The sequence below is a fragment of the Alternaria viburni genome (assembly GCF_023758015.1).
Source record: "Alternaria viburni strain BMP 2772 chromosome Unknown scaffold_9, whole genome shotgun sequence".
NCBI lineage: Eukaryota > Fungi > Ascomycota > Dothideomycetes > Pleosporales > Pleosporaceae > Alternaria > Alternaria viburni.
In genome coordinates this window covers 166151-192658 of record NW_026055778.1, presented here as the reverse complement: position 1 = coordinate 192658, position 26508 = coordinate 166151, and the positions used below count along the sequence as shown (strand labels likewise).

General features: G+C 49.5%; 8 protein-coding genes across 8 annotated transcripts; 2 read left to right on the top strand and 6 right to left on the bottom strand.

Moving 5' to 3' along the window:
• Positions 1 to 302: 302 nt before the first annotated feature.
• AMT1 (ammonium transporter Amt1) lies at positions 303 to 2140 on the bottom strand (the record flags this gene model as incomplete). The annotated part of the gene is made up of 6 exons (XM_049353835.1): positions 303 to 485; positions 549 to 792; positions 847 to 1521; positions 1574 to 1828; positions 1891 to 1955; positions 2027 to 2140. The coding sequence occupies 6 exons, from the start codon at positions 2138 to 2140 to the stop codon at positions 303 to 305; spliced, it is 1536 nt and encodes a 511-aa protein (XP_049211455.1).
• A 2456-nt stretch (positions 2141 to 4596) lies between these two features.
• J4E79_004954 (uncharacterized protein) lies at positions 4597 to 5834 on the bottom strand (the record flags this gene model as incomplete). The annotated part of the gene is made up of 3 exons (XM_049353834.1): positions 4597 to 4787; positions 4841 to 5737; positions 5789 to 5834. The coding sequence occupies 3 exons, from the start codon at positions 5832 to 5834 to the stop codon at positions 4597 to 4599; spliced, it is 1134 nt and encodes a 377-aa protein (XP_049211454.1).
• A 1054-nt stretch (positions 5835 to 6888) lies between these two features.
• Positions 6889 to 8936, top strand: J4E79_004953 (uncharacterized protein; the record flags this gene model as incomplete). Its single annotated transcript, XM_049353833.1, has 3 exons — positions 6889 to 7097; positions 7198 to 8405; positions 8476 to 8936. The coding sequence occupies 3 exons, from the start codon at positions 6889 to 6891 to the stop codon at positions 8934 to 8936; spliced, it is 1878 nt and encodes a 625-aa protein (XP_049211453.1).
• An 81-nt stretch (positions 8937 to 9017) lies between these two features.
• J4E79_004952 (uncharacterized protein) lies at positions 9018 to 9737 on the bottom strand (the record flags this gene model as incomplete). The annotated part of the gene is made up of 1 exon (XM_049353832.1): positions 9018 to 9737. The coding sequence occupies one exon, from the start codon at positions 9735 to 9737 to the stop codon at positions 9018 to 9020; it is 720 nt and encodes a 239-aa protein (XP_049211452.1).
• Positions 9738 to 13221: 3484 nt separating this feature from the next.
• Positions 13222 to 16353, bottom strand: J4E79_004951 (uncharacterized protein; the record flags this gene model as incomplete). The annotated part of the gene is made up of 4 exons (XM_049353831.1): positions 13222 to 14949; positions 15127 to 15635; positions 15687 to 15862; positions 16109 to 16353. 4 exons carry the CDS (start codon positions 16351 to 16353, stop codon positions 13222 to 13224), a joined length of 2658 nt encoding a protein of 885 aa, XP_049211451.1.
• A 2906-nt stretch (positions 16354 to 19259) lies between these two features.
• J4E79_004950 (uncharacterized protein) lies at positions 19260 to 20743 on the bottom strand (the record flags this gene model as incomplete). The annotated part of the gene is made up of 4 exons (XM_049353830.1): positions 19260 to 19402; positions 19455 to 19828; positions 19881 to 20365; positions 20414 to 20743. 4 exons carry the CDS (start codon positions 20741 to 20743, stop codon positions 19260 to 19262), a joined length of 1332 nt encoding a protein of 443 aa, XP_049211450.1.
• A 1006-nt stretch (positions 20744 to 21749) lies between these two features.
• J4E79_004949 (uncharacterized protein) lies at positions 21750 to 24254 on the bottom strand (the record flags this gene model as incomplete). The annotated part of the gene is made up of 3 exons (XM_049353829.1): positions 21750 to 21884; positions 21940 to 22767; positions 22818 to 24254. The coding sequence occupies 3 exons, from the start codon at positions 24252 to 24254 to the stop codon at positions 21750 to 21752; spliced, it is 2400 nt and encodes a 799-aa protein (XP_049211449.1).
• A 183-nt stretch (positions 24255 to 24437) lies between these two features.
• J4E79_004948 (uncharacterized protein) lies at positions 24438 to 26310 on the top strand (the record flags this gene model as incomplete). Its single annotated transcript, XM_049353828.1, has 4 exons — positions 24438 to 24621; positions 24681 to 24947; positions 24996 to 26103; positions 26154 to 26310. The coding sequence occupies 4 exons, from the start codon at positions 24438 to 24440 to the stop codon at positions 26308 to 26310; spliced, it is 1716 nt and encodes a 571-aa protein (XP_049211448.1).
• Between the last annotated feature and the right edge of the window lie 198 nt (positions 26311 to 26508).

Genomic DNA, 26508 nt, shown 5'->3' with positions numbered 1-26508 from the left:
TGTTGATCGCACATGACATGCTTATACGATGCTCACAACTGTCACCAGGGTCAACGCGGAACATAGTCATTAACAGCGTATTCAACATCTACACAAGCAGGGTTATTACCGTCTACCCTCAAGTCATAGCTAAGACTACCCATCCTCACCAATCCAATTCAATCCAATCATTTACATCATCCATCAGTACCCTCCTTAAATACATACATACACATACACAGCATGTCAAAGCGACGTGCACAGAAAGAAAAATTGGTATAGAGCGATTAACAAGTGAAAGACACAAAGCAACAACAAAGGCTTTATGCGCGATGAGCCCATTCCGCGAGCTGATTCGCCGAATCAACAGAGTCTTGATTCTTCTCGTGGTGGCTCGTCATGGCCATGCCTGCGCCGTGGCCTTCGAGGGAATGCGTCGACATGCCTTCGTCGATGATGTCGTCGTCGGGAATTTTGACTTCGCGCGTGAGCTCGACGTAGTCGTACTGCGTATACGTTAGTTTCGCAATTCTTCAAATGATGTTGTTTTGTTTAGGACATGAACTTACAGCGAACTCGCCAATCTCGACGTCGTCGATACCGGCGGCTTCTTCTTCTTCAGTTGCACGCAGTCTGAAGGCGGGGATGAAACGGCCGATGAAGTCGAGGGCGCCGAGAATGAGGCAGGTGCCTAGGAAGGAGTAGGCACCGCCTGTGAAGGAGTCGGCGAGTTGGTAGCCGAGTTGGATCCAGTGGTGGTTGAGCCATCCGCCGTCGATGACGGTGTATCCATCAAGATGCGCTATGTAGTCACTGTGTGGTTGTTAGCCATGAAATATATCGAGACTGACAGCGTGTATGACTTACGCAGCGAAGAAGGCAGTGAGGATATTTCCAATGAAACCGCCGACGCCATGAACCGCAAAGATGTCGAGGGCGTCATCGCAGCGCAGGAAGTATTTGAGCTTAGTCGCGTAGTTGCAAGCAACACCACCGCAGACACCGAAGACCACCGCAGCCCAGGCTGGAACGTATCCGGAACCAGGAGTAATGCAGACGAGACCAGCGATGACACCAGAGCAGAATCCAACAGTGGACCACTTGCGCTCGAGACGGTAGTCAACCAGGCACCAGGTAATGCCACCGACACAAGCAGCAAGGTTGGTGCATACAGCCGCCATAACAGCGCGAAGGTTAGCAGACAGCGCAGAACCAGCGTTGAAACCGAACCAGCCCACCCAAAGGAACACGGTGCCGATAACAATGTGCGTGACGTTGTGGGGACGGTAGTTGAGCTCCTGGGTACCGTGACCGCTTCGCTTTCCAAGCATGTACGAGTACGCGAGGGCAGCGCATCCAGAAGCGATATGGACGGGAGTTCCGCCGGCAAAGTCCAAGCCACCCATCTGGAAGACCCATCCGGAGGGGTTCCAGGTCCAGCACGCGATCGGGTCGTAGATAATCGTCGTCCAGACAAACATGTAGATGATGCAAGGTAGCATGCGTCCTCGCTCGGCCACGGCTCCAACCGCAAGTGCAACACTGCATATCAAGTTAGCTTGAGCCCCATGATTTCGATATGCGGTGAACATACGTGATGGCAGCGAACATGCCCTGGTAGACACAGAACATAAGATCGGGAATCCGCGGGCTTCCCACCGAAGGCGCACCCAACACATTCATCAAACCGAAGTTATCCAGCGCGCCAATGTACTTGCCAGCCTTGTGCGAGAAGGCTAGAGAGTAACCCCAGAAGAACCATTGAAAAGAAACGACCGCGGTCGCCATGACAGACAGCCATAGTAGCGATAGCGCCGACTTTCTTCGCGCCAATCCGGAGTAAAAGAATCTGCAATTCTGTTAGACCCGTATACATGATAATGCATGTGCAGGGAAGAATGGTTTACTGACCCTACACCCGGTATCATGAGAAGCACGAGGGCGGTTGATGTGATCATCCAAGCGATGTCGCCGGGCTAGAAACATGGCAGGTTAGCCCCGCGTTACTCCAAAACCTTAACAAGTTCCCGTAGCCAGAATAACTCACGTTGTAGAACACATTGAGATTGTATAACCTCGAGTCGCCGCCCGTGGCATCTGTGGTATTACCAAACGGCTCCAGAGGGAGTGTGGGGTCCAATCCCGAAGATACTGGATCCATGATGTCGTGTGTTCCCGGGTCCTCGTCGCTCTTTGCGATTTAAATGTTTCCTGTCGTGTATCCGGTATGTATATGCGGTATGCGCAGTTGACGAAAATCCGAAAAGGCGTAGGAGGGATCGATATAAAACTCCAGATGATGAGTTCGTAGAGAAGGGAAGGGATGATGCGCGTGCGCAAGCAAAGTGAGGATTGGACGATCGCTACACGATCAGGGATCTCCAAGACTGCAGTTGACCCTTGGCGTCCGCCCCAGTATCTGCGTAGCTCGAACAAGCCAAAAAGTAAAGATGTCGCCGCTGGGAGGAGGAACGCGCAAACAAAAGTTGCATGTGCAAACGGTCTAAATATGTGTTATAGGCGAGAGTGGCTTGGATGGTGGACACCGACAATCAATGGAACCGAGGGGTCGGTGGTGGACTATATGGGTATGCGTAAGAAAGAAGAGAGCATCCAAGCTTCAGTTGGCTTCCGTCCGCAGTGGAATAGGCGATGCCGCTTTGATAATCTCCCAGCAAACCGGCATGAACATCCCCCTCTCTCCCGAATGCACAAACGCCACGGGCGGTGGGGTGTCTGATAGCTGCTGTTGACGGGTGGGCACTGGGATGGGCAATGGCCGCCCCAAGTCAGGCCCTGTCAGCCAATGTCCGACTACGGGTGCGTCGCTAAGCCAAAATGCAGAACTGCAGGGTGCCGCCCACACTTGGGACGGGGCGGAAACGACGGAGGCCCTTGAGAGGCGCTGGGCCTGTTGCGGCTGTCGAACCACACGTGTGGGATGACCTCAGGGCTGTGTGTGATCGATTGCCGCAAGGCCTGGATGCGATCATTTGGTTCCACCACCCTGTGGAGCAGCTTGCGGTGATCTTGTGCCACGGTTTGTATCTCTTTTCTTGGATCGACATGGGATGCACTTGTTCGCTTCATCTTGTCAGACTTACCGATTCCTGGGGTCACATCAGGCAATGCGTTAACTGAGCCCCCTCTGCACAGCTCGTTCGCTATCAGCGCAATGATTCGAAAACATTGTTCAGAGCTTGGGAGAGCTGTTGATGCAAGGGTAGTGATAACGTGAGGGCGGCTGATAGGCTGCGTTCGTGCTTGGAGTTTAGAAACAAGTCCAGGCCATCCCTGGCCTGACATCTTCCGGGGCTGGGCGAGTCTCCTTTCGGTAAGGTGCGCAATTAGCGTAGACATGGCGATCAGAGACTCCATGCAGCATGTCGTTCCCGAGTACGGGATAAGGGATATTGGTGTCTTGAGCTTACGGTTTGTGGTGTGATCACTCTGTTAGAGTTTACAAGTAGTTCATTCCCAAGTGTTTCAGACTTCAGTCTCTCCGGCTGCCGTCGGAAATGGCCTAGGAATCCCTTATCTCCCCCGTTCTCTCAATCCCACGCCCAGGCCTGCCGGCGACGCTACCCACATCCCGCGACTCCCTCCGCAGCCGCCTCCAACATCCATCAGATGCAACATGCAGGTCCAACGGGGATCCTCACCCCTGGCGTCATCTCACCATAATCATGTCCAAGTCTAGAATAGCATCACACCATGCTGCTGCATTCGTTATTCGCCTCGTCTACCGCAATCGTCTTGCCTGCATTGAACCATCTTGCTTTTACCTGCGCCATGCGCCGCTATCCCTGAGATTCACCGATAACTGTCGCGGCTGGGTGCAGGCGACGATGATGCTCAGCCTGAATTACGGACCCTGTCACTGCCCTATCTGTGCATTTGGCAATGAGTATTCATATATGGCAGTTGGTAGGGTGCGATATGGCTGCAAAGTACCGAGATCACGGCTATTGGTACGTGAGCGACAGGGACAATGAGCTGAGACTGTTGAGACGTGGGTACAAGGCTTCCAATTGATCTCGTCTGGAAGGTTCTTGAGTTTTCATTTGAGGAACTTCTCTAGGCATTATCACGGAGATGTTTCCGTCTCTTGGGCTTGATTGTGCTGCCAACTAATTGCACCGAGTCTTTCGGATGCCAAATGATCCTCCAATGCTACGGGCTCGGCCGACGCTTTGGCAGGTGAGTAATCAGCAGAACTAATACCGCACGCATGGCTGTTGAAACGTCCGTGTCGACGGCAAAAGGATCATGCCGCCGTGAACTGAACACTGCGTTGAGAGATCTCCCCACATAGAATTGCAAGCGCGTGTGGTATCATAGAGCCACTTGCGTAGGCGAGGCTTCGGAGAACAAAGTATGCTGGCACGGTTTCCGATTCGAAGGGGAAGGCTGTCGTACAGCCGTCCTAGTGGCTCAATACGCCTACCGTCAAAGTCTCCACATTCCCCATAAACGTGGGCAAATTTGCGTCTTTCGGTGGAACTAGCCTACGCCACGGGCCGGGGAGTGTAGCAGATATGCATACACGTCCGAGAAAGGTGTAACGCGGTAATCATGGGATCTGGTGGGATGGATTCCAGATCCGAGATCAGTATCTCAACCATGGAGTGGAGTACCAGATCCTACAGGAGTGTTTGCCCCTGGTGTTGCAGAATCCGTCCCGGCCTTCTTCTTCTTTTTCTTTTTGCGTGGTATCAATGCCGGCGGGTTCATGACAGCACTGCGCAGCGATAGATAGGAGCCGCACGTCAGGCACAGGTTATCAGGAAGATCCGGGTTGCAGAAGACTGACGGAGGTTAGCACTGTGTTGAGTGGGATGGCATGTTCGATTTGGCTTACTGCTTAAACACACACTGCAGACAAAACCGATGTCAACAACCCTCCTATGGCAGAAACACGCCGCACGGAAATCGACACCGCCGGCGCTAGGGACTATGAGGCTTGTCCGCGCTGTTACATCTGGTAAGAATGCCATCATCAGATATTGTAGCAGGCCCTCTGGGCGATCCGGCTTCATGTATACACCTCCAGTCGCATCGCTTGCTTGCTGCAGTAGCACAGTGTCGCCAGCCAATTTCAAGATATCTATAGGTATTCGCTTTCTTTGTGCGGCAAAGATGGAGTTCATGACGGGTATGTACTGGTTGGCAAGGTCGCCGGATACGGATACGATGAGGATGCGAGATGTGAGGGGCACGCGGTCGACGTGCGTGTTTTCCGAGTCGGCGAGTGCCGCGAGAGATGTGCTCTCAGCGGAGGCGGCCGTAGGAGCATGCAGGATCGTCTGCTTATTGATGTGGGTAAGGGCCATTGAGAGGGCACCGCCGATGAGCGTGGTTGGTGTTGCTTCCAGATGGCTCTCCTTCGTCTCGTTGAGTAGTTTGGCAAAGTTGCGTAGGATGGCACTTTCTACAACTGCGAACGGCCGGTACTTGTTCGCACTCTCTGCCATGTGGCCTTCCTTGTCCTTTCCATGTCCATTCGTTTGCGCATGCCCATTTGTCTCCCCACTCCGTACTTGAGGCTGCGGCTCTGCAGGAGTCGGATAGAGAAATGTCGTCTTGTGCGAATGTGAAGCTATGACGGCAACTTCATTGGCGTTTCCCGAGGCCAAGTGCGCGTTGATGAAGACGAGGATGTTGGCTAAGGCGGCCGAGAGTGAGAGGGTCGAGGATAGATGCGCCCACGCATGCGGGTTGGTATCGAGCACGATCGCAAGCAATGACGGCGGCGGGGCTAGGAAGTATTAGTCATGTCCGTATTAGCTGAGGTATTCCAGCAGCATGCCTTCGTCTGTCTTGACGTGACGGTCGGAACCGTCGATGGTATTCATTGCACTGGAACGTCCTTCTCTGCGCAGATTCGAGCTGACAACTTCCTATTCAAGGATGGTACATGGTTCAGGAAGGCGAACAAATCTTCCTCAAAAGGTCCAACTTGTTGGTGTAGAGGGTCTAGCCGTTGCTGAATTCAGTTGATGAGGTCAACTCGGAAGTTCGCGACCGCCTAACATCATGTGCCCGTGCGCTACCCGCGTCAGCACGTGAGAGCGTTACACCTGGGCAGGCAAGACCTCCTACTTGTTTAGGTAACTATTGAGCACCACTACATGACTTGAATGCAGGCTGTGGAGATTTCTGTCCAAGAAAACGATCATCGGGCTTGTTCTGTAGAATGGGTCTTGTTATTGGCTACATGTCAGCGGCGCAGCCATAGACTTGTGGCTTACAAGACCCATATATTGTTCAGCCTCATTGCATACATAAACGACGTGACTTCCCGCCTTGCCTGAAATCTATAGATGTGTTGTATTTGCCAAATTACAAGATTGACAGCGAACGTCTCTCATCCATGATTCGAGAGCGCTGCTACTCAACCTCGAGAGGATCAAGAGGTATCAATTCGCTGACCTATCGGCTATGCAGTCTTGCAGAAAGAGACGGAACTGAATTTCAGCTTGTGCGGAGGTATCGTCATGAACATGTGAATCCTTCAGAGACAGGACGAATCGCGGAATACCAAGGTCGCCGATATGTCCGTCGTTACATGACGTGCCGTCTCGCAAAGCTAACGCGTCTACGCCAATCTACCGAGGCTCAGGAGATAGTTTCGCCCCACGCGATGCACTATGGAGGACGAACGTCCCGTCCATTGGCAAGATGATTCTCCATCAAGGGACTGCTGTCATGTCAACTTCATCTTCACATGCGATTGACTCTCCGAGGTCTTCAACAGCTAGATCATCGAACAAGGCGCCCGGCTAAAGTTTAATATCGACGAAGCTATCGTCAAATTCATAATCACGCCTCGTACGCTGCGTTGGAGCTCAAAGCGAACCTTGGAACGTCTGCGTATACAGCCTCTCAGCAGCCCAACTGCTTGCGAAGATGATCACCGAATCGATAAGACGTGTTAACGGTTACGAGAAAGATGCCTACACCTATTACCCCGTCATCATCGTCGGTGCAGGCGCATCTGGCATTGCTATGGCCTGCCAGCTGAAGCAGCAACTTGGATTTGATCAGTTTCGCGTATTCGATCGGCAAGCAGGCATTGGAGGAACCTGGTGGATCAATCGGTACCCCGGTGTCGCTTGGTAAGTCCGCGATCTCCCCGAAGACATGCAGGTGGTCACAACCAGGGTCTCTGTATTCAGCCGCCACCGTGCCACAAACACGAGACTAACAGCCACACAGCGATATACCCGCCGTATTCTACTCCTTCAGCTTCGCCCAAACCCCCAGTTGGTCCTCGTTCCACCCGCCTGGCAAAGAAATCGTACGCTACTACCACGAAGTATGCGAGAAATACCGCATCACGGACAAATTCGAGCTCAACACGGATATTGAAAGCTGTAAATGGCTAGAAGACGAGCAGCTATGGCAGGTCACTCTCCGTCGCATGATCTCAGGCATGGGCGACCTGTCAGCAAAGGATCGCATGAAGATCGCGCAAGAAAAAGGCGAGCATGCCGTATACTCGGAGACGGAAGTTGTGAAGGCCAAGGTTGTGCTTAGCTGTGTGGGAGGACTGGTCGAACCCAGGGGCTGGCCTGACGAAATTAAGGGCATCGAGCACTTTAAGGGCAAGATGTTTCATTCGGCGAGGTGGGATGAAAGCGTCGACTTCACAGACAAGAACGTCGTCGTTGTCGGCACTGGATGTAGCAGCGCGCAACTCGTCCCTCCTCTACCCCACGCGCCTTACAACGCCACAAAGGTCACTCAGTTGATGAGATCACCACCGTGGGTCACTCCAGCTGTTCACGCGCCTGGTGGTGACGAGTGGTGGGAGAAGAACGGCCCCAAGCTGATGAAGAACGTACCGGGCCTCAAAGAGCTGTTGCGTTTCATCATCTTCGCCACGGCAGAATCAGGCTTCCTCAAGATCTTCCCCAATACACCATACGCTAACAAACAGCGGAAACTCTACGAAGAGAAGGTCCTCCAGAACATGCGCAAACGCACTCCAGAAAAGTACTGGGAGATCCTAACACCAGACTACGGCGTCGGTTGCAAACGACGTATCTTCGACAAGCGATGGCTCCGCAGCCTGAACGATCCAAAGATCGAGCTGACTACCCAGCCGATGAACAGGGTCACAGAGCATGGTGTTGTCGTCGGCCCCGGTGCGACATATCCAAAGGACGCGAAGGAAGAAGACTACCCCGAGCGAGAAATCCCCGCCGATGTCATCGTCCTCGCCAATGGCTTCGACACAACGCGCTGGCTCCACCCCCTCAAAGTCATCGGCAAAGGCGGAAAAGACCTAGTCCAAGTAATGGAAGAACGAGGAGGCGCTCAAGCCTACCAAGGCACAGCCGTCGACGGCTTCCCCAACTTCATGATGATCTTTGGACCCAACACTGCAACTGGGCATTCCAGCGTCGTCATGGCAAGTGAGAGTACGTCTAAGCCCTCCCAACTAACGCTCACCGTTATTCATACCAAGAACGTTACTAACACAAACCCCAGACATGGTAAACTACTCCCTAAACTTCATCCGCCTCCTCCTCCACAACGAAGCCCGCACAATCGACGTCAAGCACTCCGCCGAAGTCGCCTACACTGCCGAAATGCAACGCGCTCTCAAAAACACCGTCTGGCAGAGCGGCTGCTCAAGCTGGTATTTCACCGGCGACGGCTGGAACTCGACTGTATATCCCTATACCCAGATTGAATTTTGGCGGAGGTGTACGTTTGTCAAGTGGAATGACTGGAATATAGAGTACACGCGTAAGGGAATCGCGAGGATGAGGGCGAGGAGGCTGGTTAGGGCGTTGGCGGTTGTGTTGGCTGTTGGGGGTGCGTGGAGGTTTTGGCGGAGTGGATTGGGGGTTAGGGATGTTGGGGCGCTGGTGAGAGGGGTTTTGGAGAGGGCTGTTAGGAATGTGAGGGAGGTGGGGGGTGTGGCTAAGAAGGCTGTTTTGGCTTGATGCGGTGGCACGTTTTCCACTCCTAATAAAACCACGTCCCTCGCGACAGCGAGGAAGAAAGACAAAGCGATTGATCCAGCCTCAAGTCTCCTCGTCGTCGGTAGAAAATGCCTCGCCAGTAGCCTCCAGCCGCATGTCCTTCAGCATCTGTCTACACACAATTTCGAATTCCTTGCCACGCGCAACTCGACCATCAAACGCGTCAATAAACACAAGTTTTTCTTCAGCGCAGGACCAGCCATGATCTTCAATAGCCCCAGACCACATCCAAAACCCATCTGCACAGACAATGTGAATCTCTTCCACATTGATAAACTCCTTGAGTCGCCGTGATTCTGTATGGTAGAAGTATTCGCACCCGTTCTCCCGCTCAAACTTGAGGCGCTTGATTGCTGGTGCGATGGCTCTGTACTTGGAGAAATGAGAAGCCCCAATATCCAGCATATCGATGTCGAAATCCAACCAGACGTAGCGCTGCTCCGTCTTGGGGCAGCCTACCTTCTCAGGCTCCTTTTCTCCCTGCTCCTCATCTGGCATAAAGAATTCCTTGATCAGCATCTCGGGCGCGTGATCGTTTTTAAATTTCTTTACTGCAGCAACCTCGAAGTAGACTCGTTCGTACAATCCAAGGTTTCGCGCTTCTCGGCAGGACTGTAGTATGGCTGGTATGGGGGTGGACGAGACTAGCTGGTTGTACTCTCGAGTGCGCCGCACGTCGACGGTGCGCGGTTCAACGGTGTCCTTCCAGATTTGCTCTCGTAACTCTAGAGGAAGTTGCGGGAAGGAATGGAATGTACTCATGGTGTAGGATGGTGATGTACAGGTCTTTGAGCGCAGCCAGCGCGAAATCCTACTGCCCAGAATCAGGCAACCGCGGCATCACGGGACTAGCACTCAAGGCTCAGCTGCCTTCAATACCACTGAACCCATAATTGTTTTTTTTTACATATCGAACAACTTGAAAGACACCTGGTGTAGGACGGCGATGGTGTACACTATCGCTATCGCTGGTAGATCCGTGGATGGTTTTGAGAGTGTGGTATTGCCCGTCTGCTACCAGTAAGCTAAACTACTGCACATACATATCCATCGATCTAAGAACACCAGCAAAACTGCTTTTGTACAATTACCATTGTATGCCGCATCATCCCGACTCCACAAACGTCATTTAGATATCCCATATCCGGACCTCCCTCCGGATCAAAGAATCCTGGGGTCTAGCTCCAAGCCCTCGCGAATAGACTCCATCCGACGCGCCATTTTAGTCTACCCCATCCGAATACCAGGACTAGTCAGCGGTAAACTCTGGACCGGACTAGATTCCGTTGGTCTTCTGGATGTAGATGTGGTTTGCCATTGTGCATTAGACATGCATATTAAACGACAATAGCTATTTGCAACACTATACTAGACCTATACAATAATTATATCTAGCCTTTCTATCTATATTAGACACTATATACTAAGTATAAGATCTTCTTTATTTATAAAATACTTTTCTTTTTCTAAATATAAGCTTAGAAGTCTTTATATATAAAATTTACTTTTTTATTTTTTCTTTACTATATACTTTATAAAGTAGTAATTTAGTCTTTTACTATTTTAGTATTTTTACTACTTAGTACTACTACTTTTAAATATACTTTTAGAGTAGTAGTATTAATAGTAATAGTATTAAGAAACTTAGTATATACTTATATTTTACTTTTTTTAAGTTTTAAATATATTTCTTTAAAGTTAATAAAAGTTTTCTTATTATAAAATTACTAAACTTAAATAAAGCTTAAGTTTATATAAAAGTTAAAAACTTAATTTAAAAAAGTAAGTAAGTTATTAAAAATAAAGTTAATACTATAAAAGCTTACTAAGCTAATAAAAATAAGTTTTAATAAAAAAAGTATATTAAAGTATAAAACTTAAAAATAAAAGTTTTTAAAATTATATAAAATAAAAATATTAGTATTATTAAAAGTATTTATTTTATAGTAATAGCTTTAAAAAGTTTATAAAAAGTTTTAATAAAGTATAAGTATTAAGAAAATAGTAGTAAATATATAAAAAAATATACTAACTTATAAGTAAGAATATATAGTATATTTACTTTATAACTTATTTTAAAAGTTTTATAACTAATAAACTATAGTTATATTACTATTTTATCTAAATTTTAAAAGAAATAATAAAGTAATTATATTACTTATATAGTAATTCTTTTAAAATAAGCTACTTACTAAAGTATTAGTAGCTAAGCTAAAAAAGCTTAGTATACTTTTATATATACTTTAGATATAAAGTATTTATTAGTAAACTAATAATTTTATAGTATAAGCTAGTCTAAAAAGAGTAAAGTTTATTACTAGTATATAAAAAGATATATTTCTAAAAGAGTTAAAATTCTATAAAGATATAGGCTTTAGGTAAGCTAAGGCTTAGATTCTTAGCGCTACTACCTCTAGCGTAGTTAAAGCTTTTAAAATTTAGAGTAGTAAGGTAACTATTCTATAAATACTAATATCTACTTATACTATAGTAAAGAGAATTATAATATAATTATATATTCTTAATAGCTTATAACTAACTAAGCTATAGATTATAAAGTAATAAAATACTAAAATCTTAGCTTATAAAATTATACTTCTATATATATACTTTCTATTCTCTATCTCTATCTTTATCTTTATTCTTATTCTTATTCTATAGCTTATAGTAAATTAGAGATCTAAAAACTTATTAAAGATATAAATAGTAGCTTAAATCTAATACTAAAGCTATACTAGTATACTAAATAAGCTTTTAACTACGTTACTACTTTTTTATAAGTTCTTCTAGTATTAGTAAGTCTAAAGCTAATTTTATTTCTAGTTATATTACTTTACTTACTAAAGCTTAATTAAGCCTCTTATTATTAATTAATTACTTTTTTCTTAAACGCGTTACTTTATAAGTTCTTTTAAAGTTATTATTTTAGAAGCTATTATAAAGGCTACTATAAACTACTTTATTTTAGCTATACTAAAGACTATTATAAGCGCTTTATAGTGCTACTTTACTAGTACTTTAGAGCTATATACTAAGCTTATTAATATTTCTATTATCTTTAGTTTTATTATTTTTATTTTTATTATTTCTATTATCTTTATTATCTCTATTATGTATATAACTAGTATAAGGCCTTTTATTATTTTTTTCTTTAGCCTTACTTTTTAAAAGCTTATTAGTAAGATATATAAGCTTTTTAGTAGGCGTAATATTAGTTTCTTACTTACTATAATAAGATAGTAATACTACTCTATTATAAAACTTACTAGTACTAAGCTCTAAAATACTTACGCTATTCTTATTTATAACTTTATATACGTAGTAAAGCTAAAAATAATACTACTACTATTTTTAGCTATTAAGAAAGCTATATATTAGTAATATAATACTTTAGCTAAAATACTTTATAAAGGTTCTAAGACATAAAATAAAGAGAATATAGTATTTATAGCTTATTTTTTATAAAAAGATACTATTTACTAGATAGTAGATATAATAAACTACTATAAGTTCTATTAATATCTAGACGTAAAGCTATTATAGTATTTCTATTACTACTATATTATATAGTTCTTAATTACTACTTAAGCTTAGAAGTTATATAAATAAGTAAAGTATTAGTTAGAAGCTTTAGTACTAATAGTAATATACTTTAAGTTTATTAAAATTTCTTAGTAGTTCTAAAACTAATAGCTAAGCGTCTTTTAATATTTTTTTATTAAATAGAGTTTACAAAATTAGGTACAAGGCACTAAGATATAAAGTATATATTAAACTTTATTTTATACTTTTATAAAATACTTAGTAGAGAGTAGTTACTTATTTAAGACTTAATTTTTTAGATTTAAGATACCTATTACGCTGTTTAAAATAAAATAGTATATTAAATAATAAGTGTGTGCTAAGCTAGTTAGAGTATAAGCATTGTAATTTATAGTTACCTGCATAGCTAGAAAAGCTTAAAATAAGAGATTATGTGTGTAGTTCAATTCATAACGTCATGCAGGATAACATGTTCCAGGAGCCAACGTCTTTCCTGATCGTTGACCTCCGTGTTTCCCTAATCCAACCCAATCCAATTCCCTTGGTCATTATCTGATAGAAAGATATACGCAGAAGCAGAGGACAAGGAAATGGATATCTTCGCAGAGAACAATGCCACAGATCCAATGAAATCCCGTGATAAAACTTTTCCGTTCCGTGAATGAAAATCGTGACATCATACTCGAAGATCGAGGTAGTCGTCTTATGCCTCAGCGGTAAGATCGTTACCAGTATTCAGCCAGTCTACATCTCCTAGTCCACCTGAGATGCCCATGTTGGCGTCAAGAGCTGAGTCGTCGAAGTTGAACGCCTCGCCGACTGCATCCAAGTTGAGCAGCTGATCGAAATCGCCGTCATCAAACTCATTATTTAATGGCAGGCTTGAAAATAGCATCTCGTCGTCCTGGTGGTGGTTGATGTTGTTGGTAAATGGATTCGCAGGAAGGTCCATCGTACTCCACTTATTGAAAGCCATCGAGTTCAGATTGTCGTGTGCGTGCGAGTCCGATGCAGAAGCCGTGATACCGTCCATGTGTGACTCGTCGGCAATAGTGATACTGGGCATATGCTCGTGATCAGACTCTGGTGGCGTGGATGCGAGGAATGTTTCGAGACGCCGAGCGACTTCCTCATCGGTGACATTAGGCTGGTCGTGCTGCTTCTCGAGAGCGTGCATGTTGGTGGTACCGTTGTCTGGCGGCGGTGTCAATGTTGAAGGACGTAGGTTCTGTGTTCCTGTAGTCGCGTTGTTGATCATCTCCATTCGCCTTCCAGCATCTACAAGATCTTCGACTGTAGTGACCGGCGAAGGCTTGGGCATTGGCGCAGCTGGAGCGGCGCCTACAGGAGCAACATGAATACCTGCCTTGCGGATAGCGGCTTCCAGAAAGGCTACTGAGTAGTCGGCGGCAGCGTAGAGATCCCGCAGCTTACCCATAACAGCCATGCACTGGCAGAAGCCACGTAGAGAAGTTCGACGAGTCTCCTCCTCTGGAGCTTTGATGTCAAGTAGGTGGATGATGATTGCTGGTAGCAGAACCGTGACACCTGTGGTCGGTAGGTACTTGACGAGACCACCCACGTCTAGACGCTGAGCTATCGATGTGATTGCTGAAGCAGCCCGGCGGACATTACGGCGCGAGACATCGAGCAATTCAGACTCAACATTCTCCTTTGTCGGAGCGCTGGCTGGGCCGCCTTGTGAATTTGGTAGAACCTGCGGCCGATGCAACGCTGACAACGTGGTGAAGAAGACCATGTGCAGTAGTGACCTTGCAAGATCGATGGCTGCTTCGCCGCTGGGTGTGTCCGTGTACTTGGCTTCTTCTGGAAGCTCTGATACCCATTTTTGGAGCTCTTCATCGCAGGCCTTGACCTCACTAGTTTCAGGGTCTAGTTTCTTCGGTAGCAACATCATGGTTGTACGGTCATTTTGTAGGCCGTGGTTGTTGTTCAATACGCAGTATTGCTTGGAAAGCACATGGGATATGCACAGACACAGCCTAGCCTTCTCAATGCACATGATCGCTAGTTGTCGCTGCGCATCCACATCCCTCGCAATACGGCAGTCAGCTGGCAGACAAGTGATCGAATCCGGAAGAGGTGCAATCTCAAAGTCATCCAACGTCAGCATGGGCACGTCGAAGTCCTCGGTCTTTATCCTTGTAGGGCGTCGCATGCCAAGTGCAATAAGTCGGTCGCGCATGTAGGTTGACCACCATATCCGCTTCCACAACTTCACGCGCTTGCTGTCCAGGTTGGTGTTGTCCGGATTGCGATGTAATCCGATGGTGTGAGCAACAGATGTAGCGACGCCCATCCAGTGCCAGGTATCTTTCTGGTCATCGGGAGTTTCGTAATAATACGTCAGCAACAACAGTGCTTGGACTAGTGAAACGCGATCGGACTCATAATCAAAGTCGTACAAGATCTGGTGGCAGAGTTAGCACGGTGTTCACATGTTATCGGCCCATTGTAGGTCCGTCGATTTTCACATGTCGGCATGTCCTCGGAAAATCGGTGTGTCCGAATCACCCCGATAGTGTTTGGGTCTAGTCGGCCAAAGCCCATGACTTGCCAAGGCATCCGAAGAAGGGTCTCAACTCACTCTAGTCTTCTGGAAGAAGTCTTTGCGCGCGTCTTTCCGAGTAGCGTAGCCCGCTGTGCGCAAGTGTTCCATATCAACAAACGCCGATCCGGCGAACATGACGGCCTGGAACAGGATCAAGCTGACTTTCCCTTTGCTTCCGTCTCGTTTGTCTACCATCGACAGGAAATCATGCAGATCCAGAAGAGGCATGTAGGGATGGACAAATTCGACGTATGCGCGAAGCATTTCACCGCGGAGATTTCCCTTTGGTACGGTCAAAGCACCCTTCTTCTCAAGATAGGCGATCTCGTCAGGTCCGATTTTCGCCGGGAGAGGTTTGATGAATCGGGGTAGCTCTCCAGGGGCGGGTTTCTGTGGTATGCTTCCAAAGAAGGGTGCTCGTGGTTCATTGGAAAACGGCGAAAATGGTAGTGTAGGCAAGCCATTGATTTGTGACGTGATGGAAAGTCGGCGCTGTATATCTGAGATGCTGGCAACGGAATTGATACGATGGCCATGACTTTGGTCTGTGTTGCGATTAGCCCAGTACGACTGATGCCGTGATGCAGTAATCATACATATTGAGTGAGGCACATGCTCATCTCGCCTTGATTCCGCCTCATGTGATCCTCGCGACGAGCTTCGGTTCAAGGTCTGCGCACCGTCCAGCGCGTCACGCGATGCGATCTTGCGCGTCGCAGGTGCAGTTGTGCTTGCGTTTTCTGTGGCTTGGTCGTCATCTTTGCTCCATTTCCTGCAGCTGTCAGTAGTCGTACGAGGCGCACATTTGGTGTGGGTGCATCAACAGCCATTGGCTGGAATGCTTTCGGTGATTGTGATAGGTGCAGCGCAGCACAAGTGGCTAGGCCAGAAATACCGAGCTCGCAGCCGACGTTGGATGACGAAATCGATGGAACATGCCATATCGAAATTGTTGATCAAACGATAAAGCGTTTTGTTTGTGGAGACGTCGGATATTGCACGGGAATGTGGAACTAACTTTTTGCGCCTGCTCTCCGACACAATGCACTCGACTTCGTCCAGTCTGCAGTTTGTGCAAGGAGCGCCGTGCTCTGTGACATTGCATCGCACTTTTCGAGCTCGACAACATTGACACGCTTTCGAAGCCCTCCTCTTTACTGAACGTCCTGTTCCATGTCCATCGAGGCCGGCCGCGGTGGCTTTTCGTTTCGGTGCTTGGATTTCGTTGTGATGGTCGGACGGAGATGCAGAGTAATCAGACATGGCTGCAAGATGTAGATGTCTGGAGTCTGCGTTGAAGGCACGATGGGTTGCAAGTAGCGTTGAGAATTCCTACCACACGCGAGGGGTCTGGGGGTGCCCGAAGATTATAAAGACCACAATTCGCGAGAGTGGATTGCATGCCCGGGCTAGTCGTGTGCTAGGACACACAGACAAGCCGCGCTTCACATGGTGCGTTTTAACGCTCATGACGCCGCCTCCGTCCCCACTGGGGATCGTTAGTTAGTACCCCAGTCCCCCAGATGCGGCTGGTCGGCGCTTTATCCTTGGCGACTAAGACGCCGATGCCTTTCGGATGTCATCGGGACAAAGCCCGCTCCTGGATACAAACGCGTTTTGGCAACGTCAGCTGCTAAGCCAGTCCTTGTGCACGGGTAAGATGCCGCGGTTCTTGCATTCGCTCAAGCCGACGATGGCCTGTACGACGGGCAGCCTGTGAATGCCAAGAGCACACTCCCTCCGACTACTACGGACGCATGGCACGCGAGTACCGGGCGTCTTTGACACCCAAGCTCGAGTCATGATTGTTGTGGGGTGCACGGCACTTTTTCGATCCACGACGCGTCCCACAAACGCAAGAACAAGCCAGGCGTAGGATCATCGCTGTAGAGTGCGGAAATGAATATCCCAGGGACAGCGCGATTGGTGTCTATGAGCGGAATGCCATGACCAAGCCAGACAGCTCTGGATCCTATAGCCGAAGTGCTAGCCGTCTCGGGTGCACGTGAGGACACATAGGCGTCCAGGTATGTTTGCGGCTTTTTGCCAATCGTACGGACAGGTCCATTGCCCCGACGCACTGCCCCAGCACACCCCAATAAAATCTGCATCGTGAACCTTAGTGGGCACGGTGCTTGCCGTCTTTTTTTGATCTGCTGAGAGCTGGCTGACCGCTCTGACAACAAACACAGCGCTCGGTGCACGGGAGAACATGGCGATGAATGACGTGAAAGCAAACTCTGAGAGGCTGCGCCTCATGCAGTCGGCGCTCGGAGCAAAGGCTCTTCCAGCTGCGTGGTCAGTGGTCGCGGTAAAGGTGTCAAAAATGGCACGCGTAGCGAACGACTGGAGGTTGATCTCTGGGCGTGCCAAAATTGCGGGGAACACGCCCTTTCCCCTCTCGGTGAAGTCTCGGACGACGCCATGCCGTTGCATGAGGCAGAGAACGCAACCACCAATCTGCAGTGATGCACACGTTCCATCCTTCCAGATTGCCCCTAGACGCTCGGCACCCTCATGCACCTCCCGCTCAATTTTTTCTCTGCATCGCGATCGTGATCGAGCGTCCGCGGCCGCAGCCCGAGCCTACCCGTCGGTACCTGTGACTTTCCCGGTCACTCAAACATCTGGGGCATTACACCCATCATCCTTACTACTACATTGGAAAGAAGCGAAGACCAGGTCAAGCCTTGATGCGCACGTCTAACGACACCATTTTAGCGGTCCCACGCGACATGATCTGCAGGGAAAGTAACTGTCGCACGACATGGTCTGGTTCATGAGCGTTCTCCGATGGCTGAGGCTCAATGTCTCTGCATGTACCAACCGTGTCATCACTGGAGAGTCAGATCTCACTGCCCCCTCCAGCTCCTTTGTTCGATGCGGGGCTTACCGCCACATCAGCATCTTTGGGAAAGGCATGCGTTGCAGGCATGATTAATATTCACCATCCAATCCTCGTGCGAGCTTTCGGCCGTTGGGACGGAATCAATTTCCGCTCAGGTCATCGGAAAAAGGCACTCAAATAAAGCCAACGAGGCTATGTCATGTCGGGCGACTAAAGATGCAGGACTGTCACTGTACGGAACCACTAAGTTTTGAGCTCCACTTTGAGAATCTGGAGTGAAGATCCCAAGGTCGGTGCATCATCGGTGCGGTAACTAGTAAGTAACCTGGCTGGTTCACGCTTCAGCTAGAAGTAGCGTGGATGGTCTCATCTGACAAAAGAATACAAGCTGGAAACACAAGGTGGTCTGAATTTGGCAAGAAACCCACAAGATGTATCTCGGTTGTATGTGCTTTCCATCTCAGTATCACATGGCAAACATGACCAAATTTCAGCTAACGCGATCCAATCACGACTCTGACCCACCACCATAGATGAGCTCACATTTCTGCTCAGCATCAGCAAGTACGCAAACAACAAATACCAACGCAATGGAACGGCTGAGTAGTCACTTACAAGGTCGCTTGTACAAGTACCATGTTCTCCTCTCACTGGGTAGCACCGATCCAACGTTGCCTGCTCGCATTTGCATTGCTATCAGGCCGTCAGCAAGGAGCAGTTATATCCGATCAGCACAACATTGTACGTACAGCCATCAACTCCAGCGGGCAGATCGGTGACGGACCGCATCGGCAAACAGGTAGGCCAGATGGAGCTGGCGCTGGCGCTGCTAGGGAGATGGCGGCAAAGAGCGCGGAGACGATGATGACGGACTTCATGTTTGAGATGCAAAGAAACTTGGATGTGAAAGTACTGTCAGGGAGTAGTTGTAGAACTGCAACAGTCTATGGGACGATATGTTTATATGTCAACCAGCTCTACTCGTGGCTTCACTATCTGACGTGATATTGTGTCAAGTTGGGAAAAGGCATATGAGACATTCAGCGAGAGCTGAGGGAAGCCCGAGTTACCGTTGCGAATGAAAGCCCATCTCTGGGTCTTCGACTGCGGCATAGGACTCGAATAGGAAAATGCGTTCTACCAAGAGCGAGGTGTAAGATACTGTGGCTGGCGGAAGAGTTGGATTCGAACGTAATGATCTTGGAATGTCTGACGCTGGAGCGAGATGCCAATGCCAATGCCCATGCCAATGCCAATGGTGATGCTGTCAAATGATGTTGCATTATTATCTAAGTCTTGATTCTCCCGATGTTCACCACATCTAGAGTTTCGATGATCCCTTCGGCCTCTCTATAGCCTTAGTTTTGCTCTTGAAATTTTTGACGAGCTGTCTCACACCCAAGTCTAGCATGACATCTTCTGCACCACCTGGTATCCTTATACCCGGGACCTCGCGGTATATCCCTAAGAGCACATTAGTTATCGCCTGCAACATCGTCATCCCCGTGAAACTTACTCTCAATCAATTCTCCCTGTCCACTCTTCGTGTATCCATTTCCGCCAAATAGCAATTGCGCAGTTTGTGCGCATTCGTTCAGCACAATACCGCTTTGTGCTTTGACCATGGCGGTCAGGCCACCCAGCTCGATGTCTGCTGACGCCTTCGGTAGGTGTACCATTTGGTATACGAATTGCTCGACCCATGCCCATTGTGACTCTAGCAGAGCACCAGCTTTCGCCAGGCGGTGGCGTACGACGGGTTGTTCGACGAGTGGTTTGCCGAAAGCCTCGCGCTTGAGGACGTATTCCATTGCGGCGGAGAGGGCGACACGCGCTTGACGGGTTGCGCCGATGGCAATGCTGAGTCGTTCGTGGTTGAAATTGGTCATGCTGTGAAGTTTGCCGTTAGCTGGAGTACTTCTTGAGACTGTTGTTATCTTACATGTACTTCATGCCCATACCCTCTTCTCCGATGAGATTCTCCACTGGGACTTTGACATCGTCAAGTTCTATGAAGGTCGTTCCTGCACTGACTTGACCGCCAACTTTCAATCGGCGCATGTTGACTCCCGGGTTTCCTTTCAAAGGCACGACCAACATGGAGAGACCTGTAGGCCCAGGGCCGCCAGTCCTAACGGCCATTGAAGAGTAGCTCGACCAAATTCCGTTGGTGATCCACTTCTTGGTTCCGTTGACGATGTAGTGTTTGCCATCGGGTGTCTTGGTAGCGGTCGTTGTAATGTTTGCGACGTCTGATCCGGCTTCGGGTTCGGTAATGGCAATGCAAGTTCGCTTCTTGCCGGTGAGGAGTTCGGGGAGGTAGCGCTCTTGGAGCTGTTTGCTGCCGTATTTGATAATGGGCGGTACACCGAAGGACATGCCTGTGGTGAGAGACCCAGCCGGTCCTGCGAGGCCAGTTCGTGCCATCTGGTGCGGCTGTTAGTTGCGCTCGAATCGGGTGTTGTGACTTCCTACCTCATCGGCGTAGATCATGGTATGGATGTAATCCCATTCCTCGACCTTGACGACACCGAGGATGTCGTGGATTCCTAGCTTCTTCAGCCATTCTACTGGCAACGGAGCTGGTAGTGTCGGCAGCAGCATGCCTGCTTTCGCGAACGTCTCAAAGACATGCTCGGGCACAGTCTCTTCTGTATCCCATGCCAGAGAATTCTCCAGGAGATGCTCATCCACGAATTTGCGACACGCTTTCTGCCATCTCAGATGCGTCTCCTTGTAGTATGGAGATGGTAGGCCGACGATGTAGGGCGGTTCGGAGAACGGGACGAAAGCTGTGGAAGACATTGCGATGTTGTCGAGGCGAGCCGAAGGTAGAGTAGAAGATGCGAGCGACGGGGCTCTGCTGCGTGTAGACTACATGATGGTGTTGCGCTCGGTATATGGAGAGGAGAAGTGGAGTCCGGGGTAGCTTCAGGCCAGCCGAGGTTCGCCAGAATTACACGCTTCTGACATGTCATGAACCGACGACTACCAGATCGAGGCGCAAGCCACGCTCCTTGGCCTGAGACATTCAGGCAGTTGCATTCATCACTAAAGGGACAAAAGGAAATAATATTTCAGTCTGCGCTTACATACGAAGTTCGGTTCCGAGGGCTTGGATATTGGTGTTGCGCGCTGTTTGGTATGTAGGCCAAATCAGGCAAGTTTCCAAAAGCCGTCGATTGCTGGCGTCTGCAGAGTTACCACAGGTCATCTGCACAACAATTGACACTGTGTAGGTAGGCATGAATGCCTCCAGAGTACAGATCTCGGACGCTGCGACCTCCATCACACAAGCACGGAAAATGTGTCATGTCAAGCTGGCACGAATCGCGTACAACATAGAATTCGGCCTCAGTTTATGCCATTTCTCACTCCAGTATAGCATATGCTGTGTCGAGTCAACAATCAAATCCCGGATTGGGATACCAGTCGATTAGGGTCTGGAGTTTGCTGATTGGCAATGACTACAACCACTTCGTACAACATGAGCATCGACCATTGAATACTAATACCTTTCATCGTCGTCGAAGCAGACCATTGCTGCCGATATCAGAACGTACATCAAACGTATGGTAGTGCAAAGATCGTAGAAACTGCTTGTATTCTAGCTAATTTTTTAACGCACTCTACGAGGTGATTATGGTACATACTCTCAAGCTAAGGGTGTAATGGTAACGTAGCCGAGTAATCGAATGCATGTCAGAAACAAGGTACCGTAACTTACTCACATATAGTTCCAGTTGTTGACTGGCTGGGCACAGTGAAAAGCCGCCTGTATCCTACGAGACGGGTGTATCAGCGAGAACTTCTAATCCTCCTCAATTTCACCTTCCTCGCTTCCACTGCGGAGGGCGCGGTCTTCTTCTTCCTTCTTGATGGTGCTGGCTGCCTCAGGAACAGGCGTCTTGGACTTGCGGTCAGGGCGTGGAGAGTAGCGAGCACGCTGTGACGAGGTTAGTGTCGTGTTCTCAATATATATGGGGCGTAATTTTGCGGACCTTTGTCTCACGATCGCGTTTGGAAGAGCTCTCGTCGCTTTCCCGACGGCGTCGAGCTGATGACGTGCGCCCACCGCTGTCGCCGTAGTCTAGCAGACTGACAGTGGCCTCACGGGGATCGGCCCTGCTGACATAGGATCGCTCGCGTTCGGCTTCACGCTCGCGTCGCTCACGTACGTAGTGATCACCGCCAGGGCTGCGACGAGAACGCTCGTAACGATCGTCGTCTCGGCGCTCACGGCGCGGGGGAGGAGACAAGCCTGTACTGTCGTTGTTCCTGTAGCGCGCCTCCCTGTCCTGCACCGCACGACGGCGCTCTGCAGCATACGGGTCATGTTCAGGTGAGCGAGTTCGTGTACGATGACGACGATGGGAGTCAGAATGACCATTGCGATACTCACGATCTCGGTCACGCCTGTCCCTACTACGGTCACGGCCATCGCGCCTGCTTCGGTCCCTGCGATCGCTCTCCTTCTCCTTCAAGCGAGACATGAACTTGTCGAAAGCCGATTCGCGGAGGGTATCTGATTTCAGTGCGCGATACTCGTCTGTCTTTTCAACGCGGGGACGTACCACTTCCCAGGTGTCTGACAGCGACACCGGCGGATCAAGATGCTTGATGACTGATCGAAGCTTGTCCACAGTGGAGCGCTCGTTGTACTCTTCGTCTTGGCGGTCTTGCTCCTCGCGCTTCTTGACCTTCGCAAGGACGTAGTTGTATATGCTATGCATGGACTGTTCGTCAATATCAGCGGTGCGAGGATCTTTTCGCATAACGTTAAGGAAGTCTTCCACAGGGGTCGACGTTGTAACCTCGAAGCGTTGTTGCTGGTAGCACAGTTAGTCCAGTTCTAATGGGGAGTTGGGGTTCAACATACCTCCAGTACATCAAGCGCCCTTCGGCGCAGGGTACGGAACTTGCCCTCTTCCTCCTCCAGAGCATCACGGAATAGATCGAGTGGCGAGGATCCGCCCTGCCCAAGCATGGCTGTGTAGCGGGGTTCGTTCTCGATGTGACTGTGAATGTCCTTCCACTTAGTACCAGCGCGAAGCAGACCGTCCCTCCTAAGCTCGTCTAGAAGCTCGAGGAAGGCATCACGGTTCTTGCGCTCGACACGGTGCTTCTTGCGTCGCTCAGCTTGGACTTTGTCGTTGTGTTCGCGCTGGAGCTGCCTGATGTGCTTTTCGAATTGGTTCAAGACATCCATTCGAGTCAGAGTTTCGAACTTCTCGCTGTTGAACTCGTTGTTCTGCTCCAACTTTTCTTCAGCTGCCTGCCAACGTGTGAACGGCTCCAGATCCAAGCCCTTCAGCAGACCCATGACCTCGTCGAGTGCAGAACGCCTGCTCTCTGCCTCTTCCTCTTCGTGCGCCTTCTTCAAGGAGATAATGTACTCTTCGAACAGAGTCCTTCTCTCGTTGTCGTCCTTGGCTGAGCGGAAGATGGTTTCCTCTTCGATGATGGGCAGAGCAGTCTTCCAGCGCGTGTAGTACCTGATCTCGGGGTGCGAGCGCAGCATGGCGGTGAAGTCGGATCGCAGCTTGGCCTGGCGATCCTGCTCCTTGTGCTTCTCCTGGGCGCGCAAGTCTTCGCAGTACTTCTTGAAGGCCTCCTCGCGCTTCTCCGGCTCGGGAATGGCGCGCCAGTTGGGATCGTGGATACCGGCGCGGACGGCCTGCTGCCAGGTCCAGTCGGGTTGCACCTTCATCTGCCGGAGCACCTTCATGAAAGCAGCCTCGGCTTCCTGCGGAGTAGAAAACTGCAGCTCGGTGCCGGTCGTGAAGCTGATGTTGGGGCGGTCGCCGCCAAAGCCAGATTCACGGTCGCGCTCGCGATCACGGTCACGGTCATCGCGGCGGTCGTGTCGGTCGGGGCGGTACTCGTCGCGTTCGGGGCGTCTGTTGTCGTATGAAGGCGCATTCGAGGCTGGTCCCGTTGGCCATCCCGCAGGACCGGCAGGGGGCGGGCGCTGGTTCTGCAGGCTCTGCCTGTACTCGTCGATCTTCTTCTGGACGACTTCGGGAATCTCCCACGTAGTCTCGCTCGTGCCAGTCTTTGCGTAGTATCGCCTGCCGCCTGCTACGTGCGCAGTCCAGCCGGTGCCGGGAATCGCGCGCTTTTTAGCGTCAGTATTGTCTCGCTGTCGAATGATCATGAGATCAAGTACCTCTACATCGTCCTTGAGCTCGTCGGGCTTTTCCCACGTGGTTTGGTTGGTGGCTTTGTTGAAGTAGTACTCCTTGCCATCGGCTGCTGTCGCGACTGACCATACAGAAGCTTGAGCCATTGGCGGCGCGTAGGGTGGGCCGTTCATTGCGCCGGTTGTCGATGGTTGCGCGTGGGGATGGGTAAAGTGAGAACGCTTGTATGCAAAGAAGTTGTGGAACTTGTTCGCGCACGGACAGTTTGGGTAGCGCGACATCAGGACCCCTAGTTCAGGCACCACATTCACGTGTTCCTTCACATCTACCTTCACTTCGATAGTCCTGCGGAAATCATGGCAGACGATGAGGTGATGCCGCGTAGGAGCCTCGAGTTTGCCGAGAGTTCAGTGCTGGAAGCTGTGGTGCCTGCGAGTTCCGACACCGACATCAAGAGCGAGATCGACTCTTGGGATGGTGCAGCAGACGACAATGGTTCCATATTGCCGTTCCTAGCACAACGAAATGTGCTACTTCTCGGTACGTCTCCAACAATTCCCTACAATCAGCACGTCTCTTACTCATGCACAGGCATTTAGATGAACTTTTAGCCGTATATGTTGTTTTCCAAACACCGCTGTTAGACGAAGCGACCTTGAAGTCGTACCTTGCAAGACTGGTGATCAACGTAGAGGCCTTCGCATTCAGTACGGTTCCCCCATCTGATCAAGATCCAAAATCTACGCCTCCCAAAGAAGTCATCTTCTCAGGTACCATCAATCACACAGATGAACCTACGGTTGTCAACCATGGTGAAGGGGACAGTGCTCATACCTATGTCATCTGGAAAGTGGACGTTTTCATAGGTGAGACAATCAGTCAATCTCCCGTAGATCGTATCTAATCAACAGCAGCTCGCCCACAAGGCAGATTTCACAAGCCCGCAGTATACTTCCAACCCACAGCATCCTTTAAGCCGGAAGAAAAGCCTCAAAAAGACGCGTCGGAAGATGACTACCTTCCAAGCGGCGTGCCGACACCATTGAATTTGCTGCAGTCATTCGAGAATGATCCCGCTCTTGTCGGTGTCCATCCACGACTCTCAGCAATGCGTATCAGCAAGGTCACTCCGACTGCCCCTGCTGCAAAGGAAATGGCTCGACCAATCCGGAACGGACAAAGACCACTGTTCCGTGTGCTGCCACCTTTGATATGGAGGATACGTTATTCGAGGATCCAGGCATCAATAAGCGACCTGTCTTTGATGGCTTCTCTGGATCTGGAAGTCGCCCAATTCGCTACCTACGACGTCAGAATCAAGAAGGTCAGCCTTGCTCTGCATGGAGGCAAGGTTCAAGAGTTGAACGACGAGCTGGATACCACGACAAGTCACAAGCCTGGTGACCAGCTAACGTTTCTTTATAAGATTCGGCCTGACACCGGCGCTGATGGAACACCAGCACTCGGGAGCAAGGGTCATTACTTGACCTTGAATGTGGAGGCCAATGTTACCATGTCCGATCATTGCCACCCAGACATTGCTATCGAGTGGAAGACACCCGTTGACTTTCCGTCAGAACAGGCGCTCAGCTTGGCCAAGGCTAGTCGGCCGAGTAGCTCTACAACACAGAGCGCGAATGCAGCCAATCCCGACGCTCTTGTCACTCAAGATGCCCAAGATCAACCCGAACAGGATGCTTCACACAACGACGTCAATGTCACTCTGACAGTGTCTGGGCCGCCCAGTGTCAAGGTTGGCGAGATCTTCACATGGGATGTGTTTATAGTCAACCGCTCGGACAAAACGCGAAGACTGGCAGTTCTTGTCATCGCGAAAAGACCGAGAGACTCGGGGAAGCACAAATCACATCCATCCGTCTCTTCTGTAGGCGGACCTCGAGCGGACAAGAAAGAGTTGTTTGGGACGGCGGTCGTTGACGAAAATGTCGTGTACGCTAAGCAAAAGAGTGCGAGGACGGATACAGCGGACTTGATCTGCTTGACAACCGACATACGGCTCGGGTAAGTCGGAGTAAGCAGAAGGGTCACGAACCAATGGCTAACGTGCTCAGGCAACTCTCACCCGGCTCCTGCTACACGGCCGACCTCAAGTTTCTTGCGCTTTCGGCAGGAGTATTGTTCGTGGAATCGATACGAGTCGTCGATCTGGTCAGCAACGAAGCTGTCGATATTCATGATTTACCAAGTATCGTTGCTGTAGCCTCGTGAGCTCGCAACACCTCCTATAGCTTAAACTATCTTTAGTCAATGAAGCGTGCGATGCAGATAGTGTCACCCCTTTTTATGTTGCGCCGTTACTTGTAGTAGACCATGGACGGGGTCGTGCTTGTGACGCCGAGACACACTGTGGAGCTCAGCAGGCGCTCATCAGAGTGGAGCACAGATGCCACGACCGGATTTGGTCCA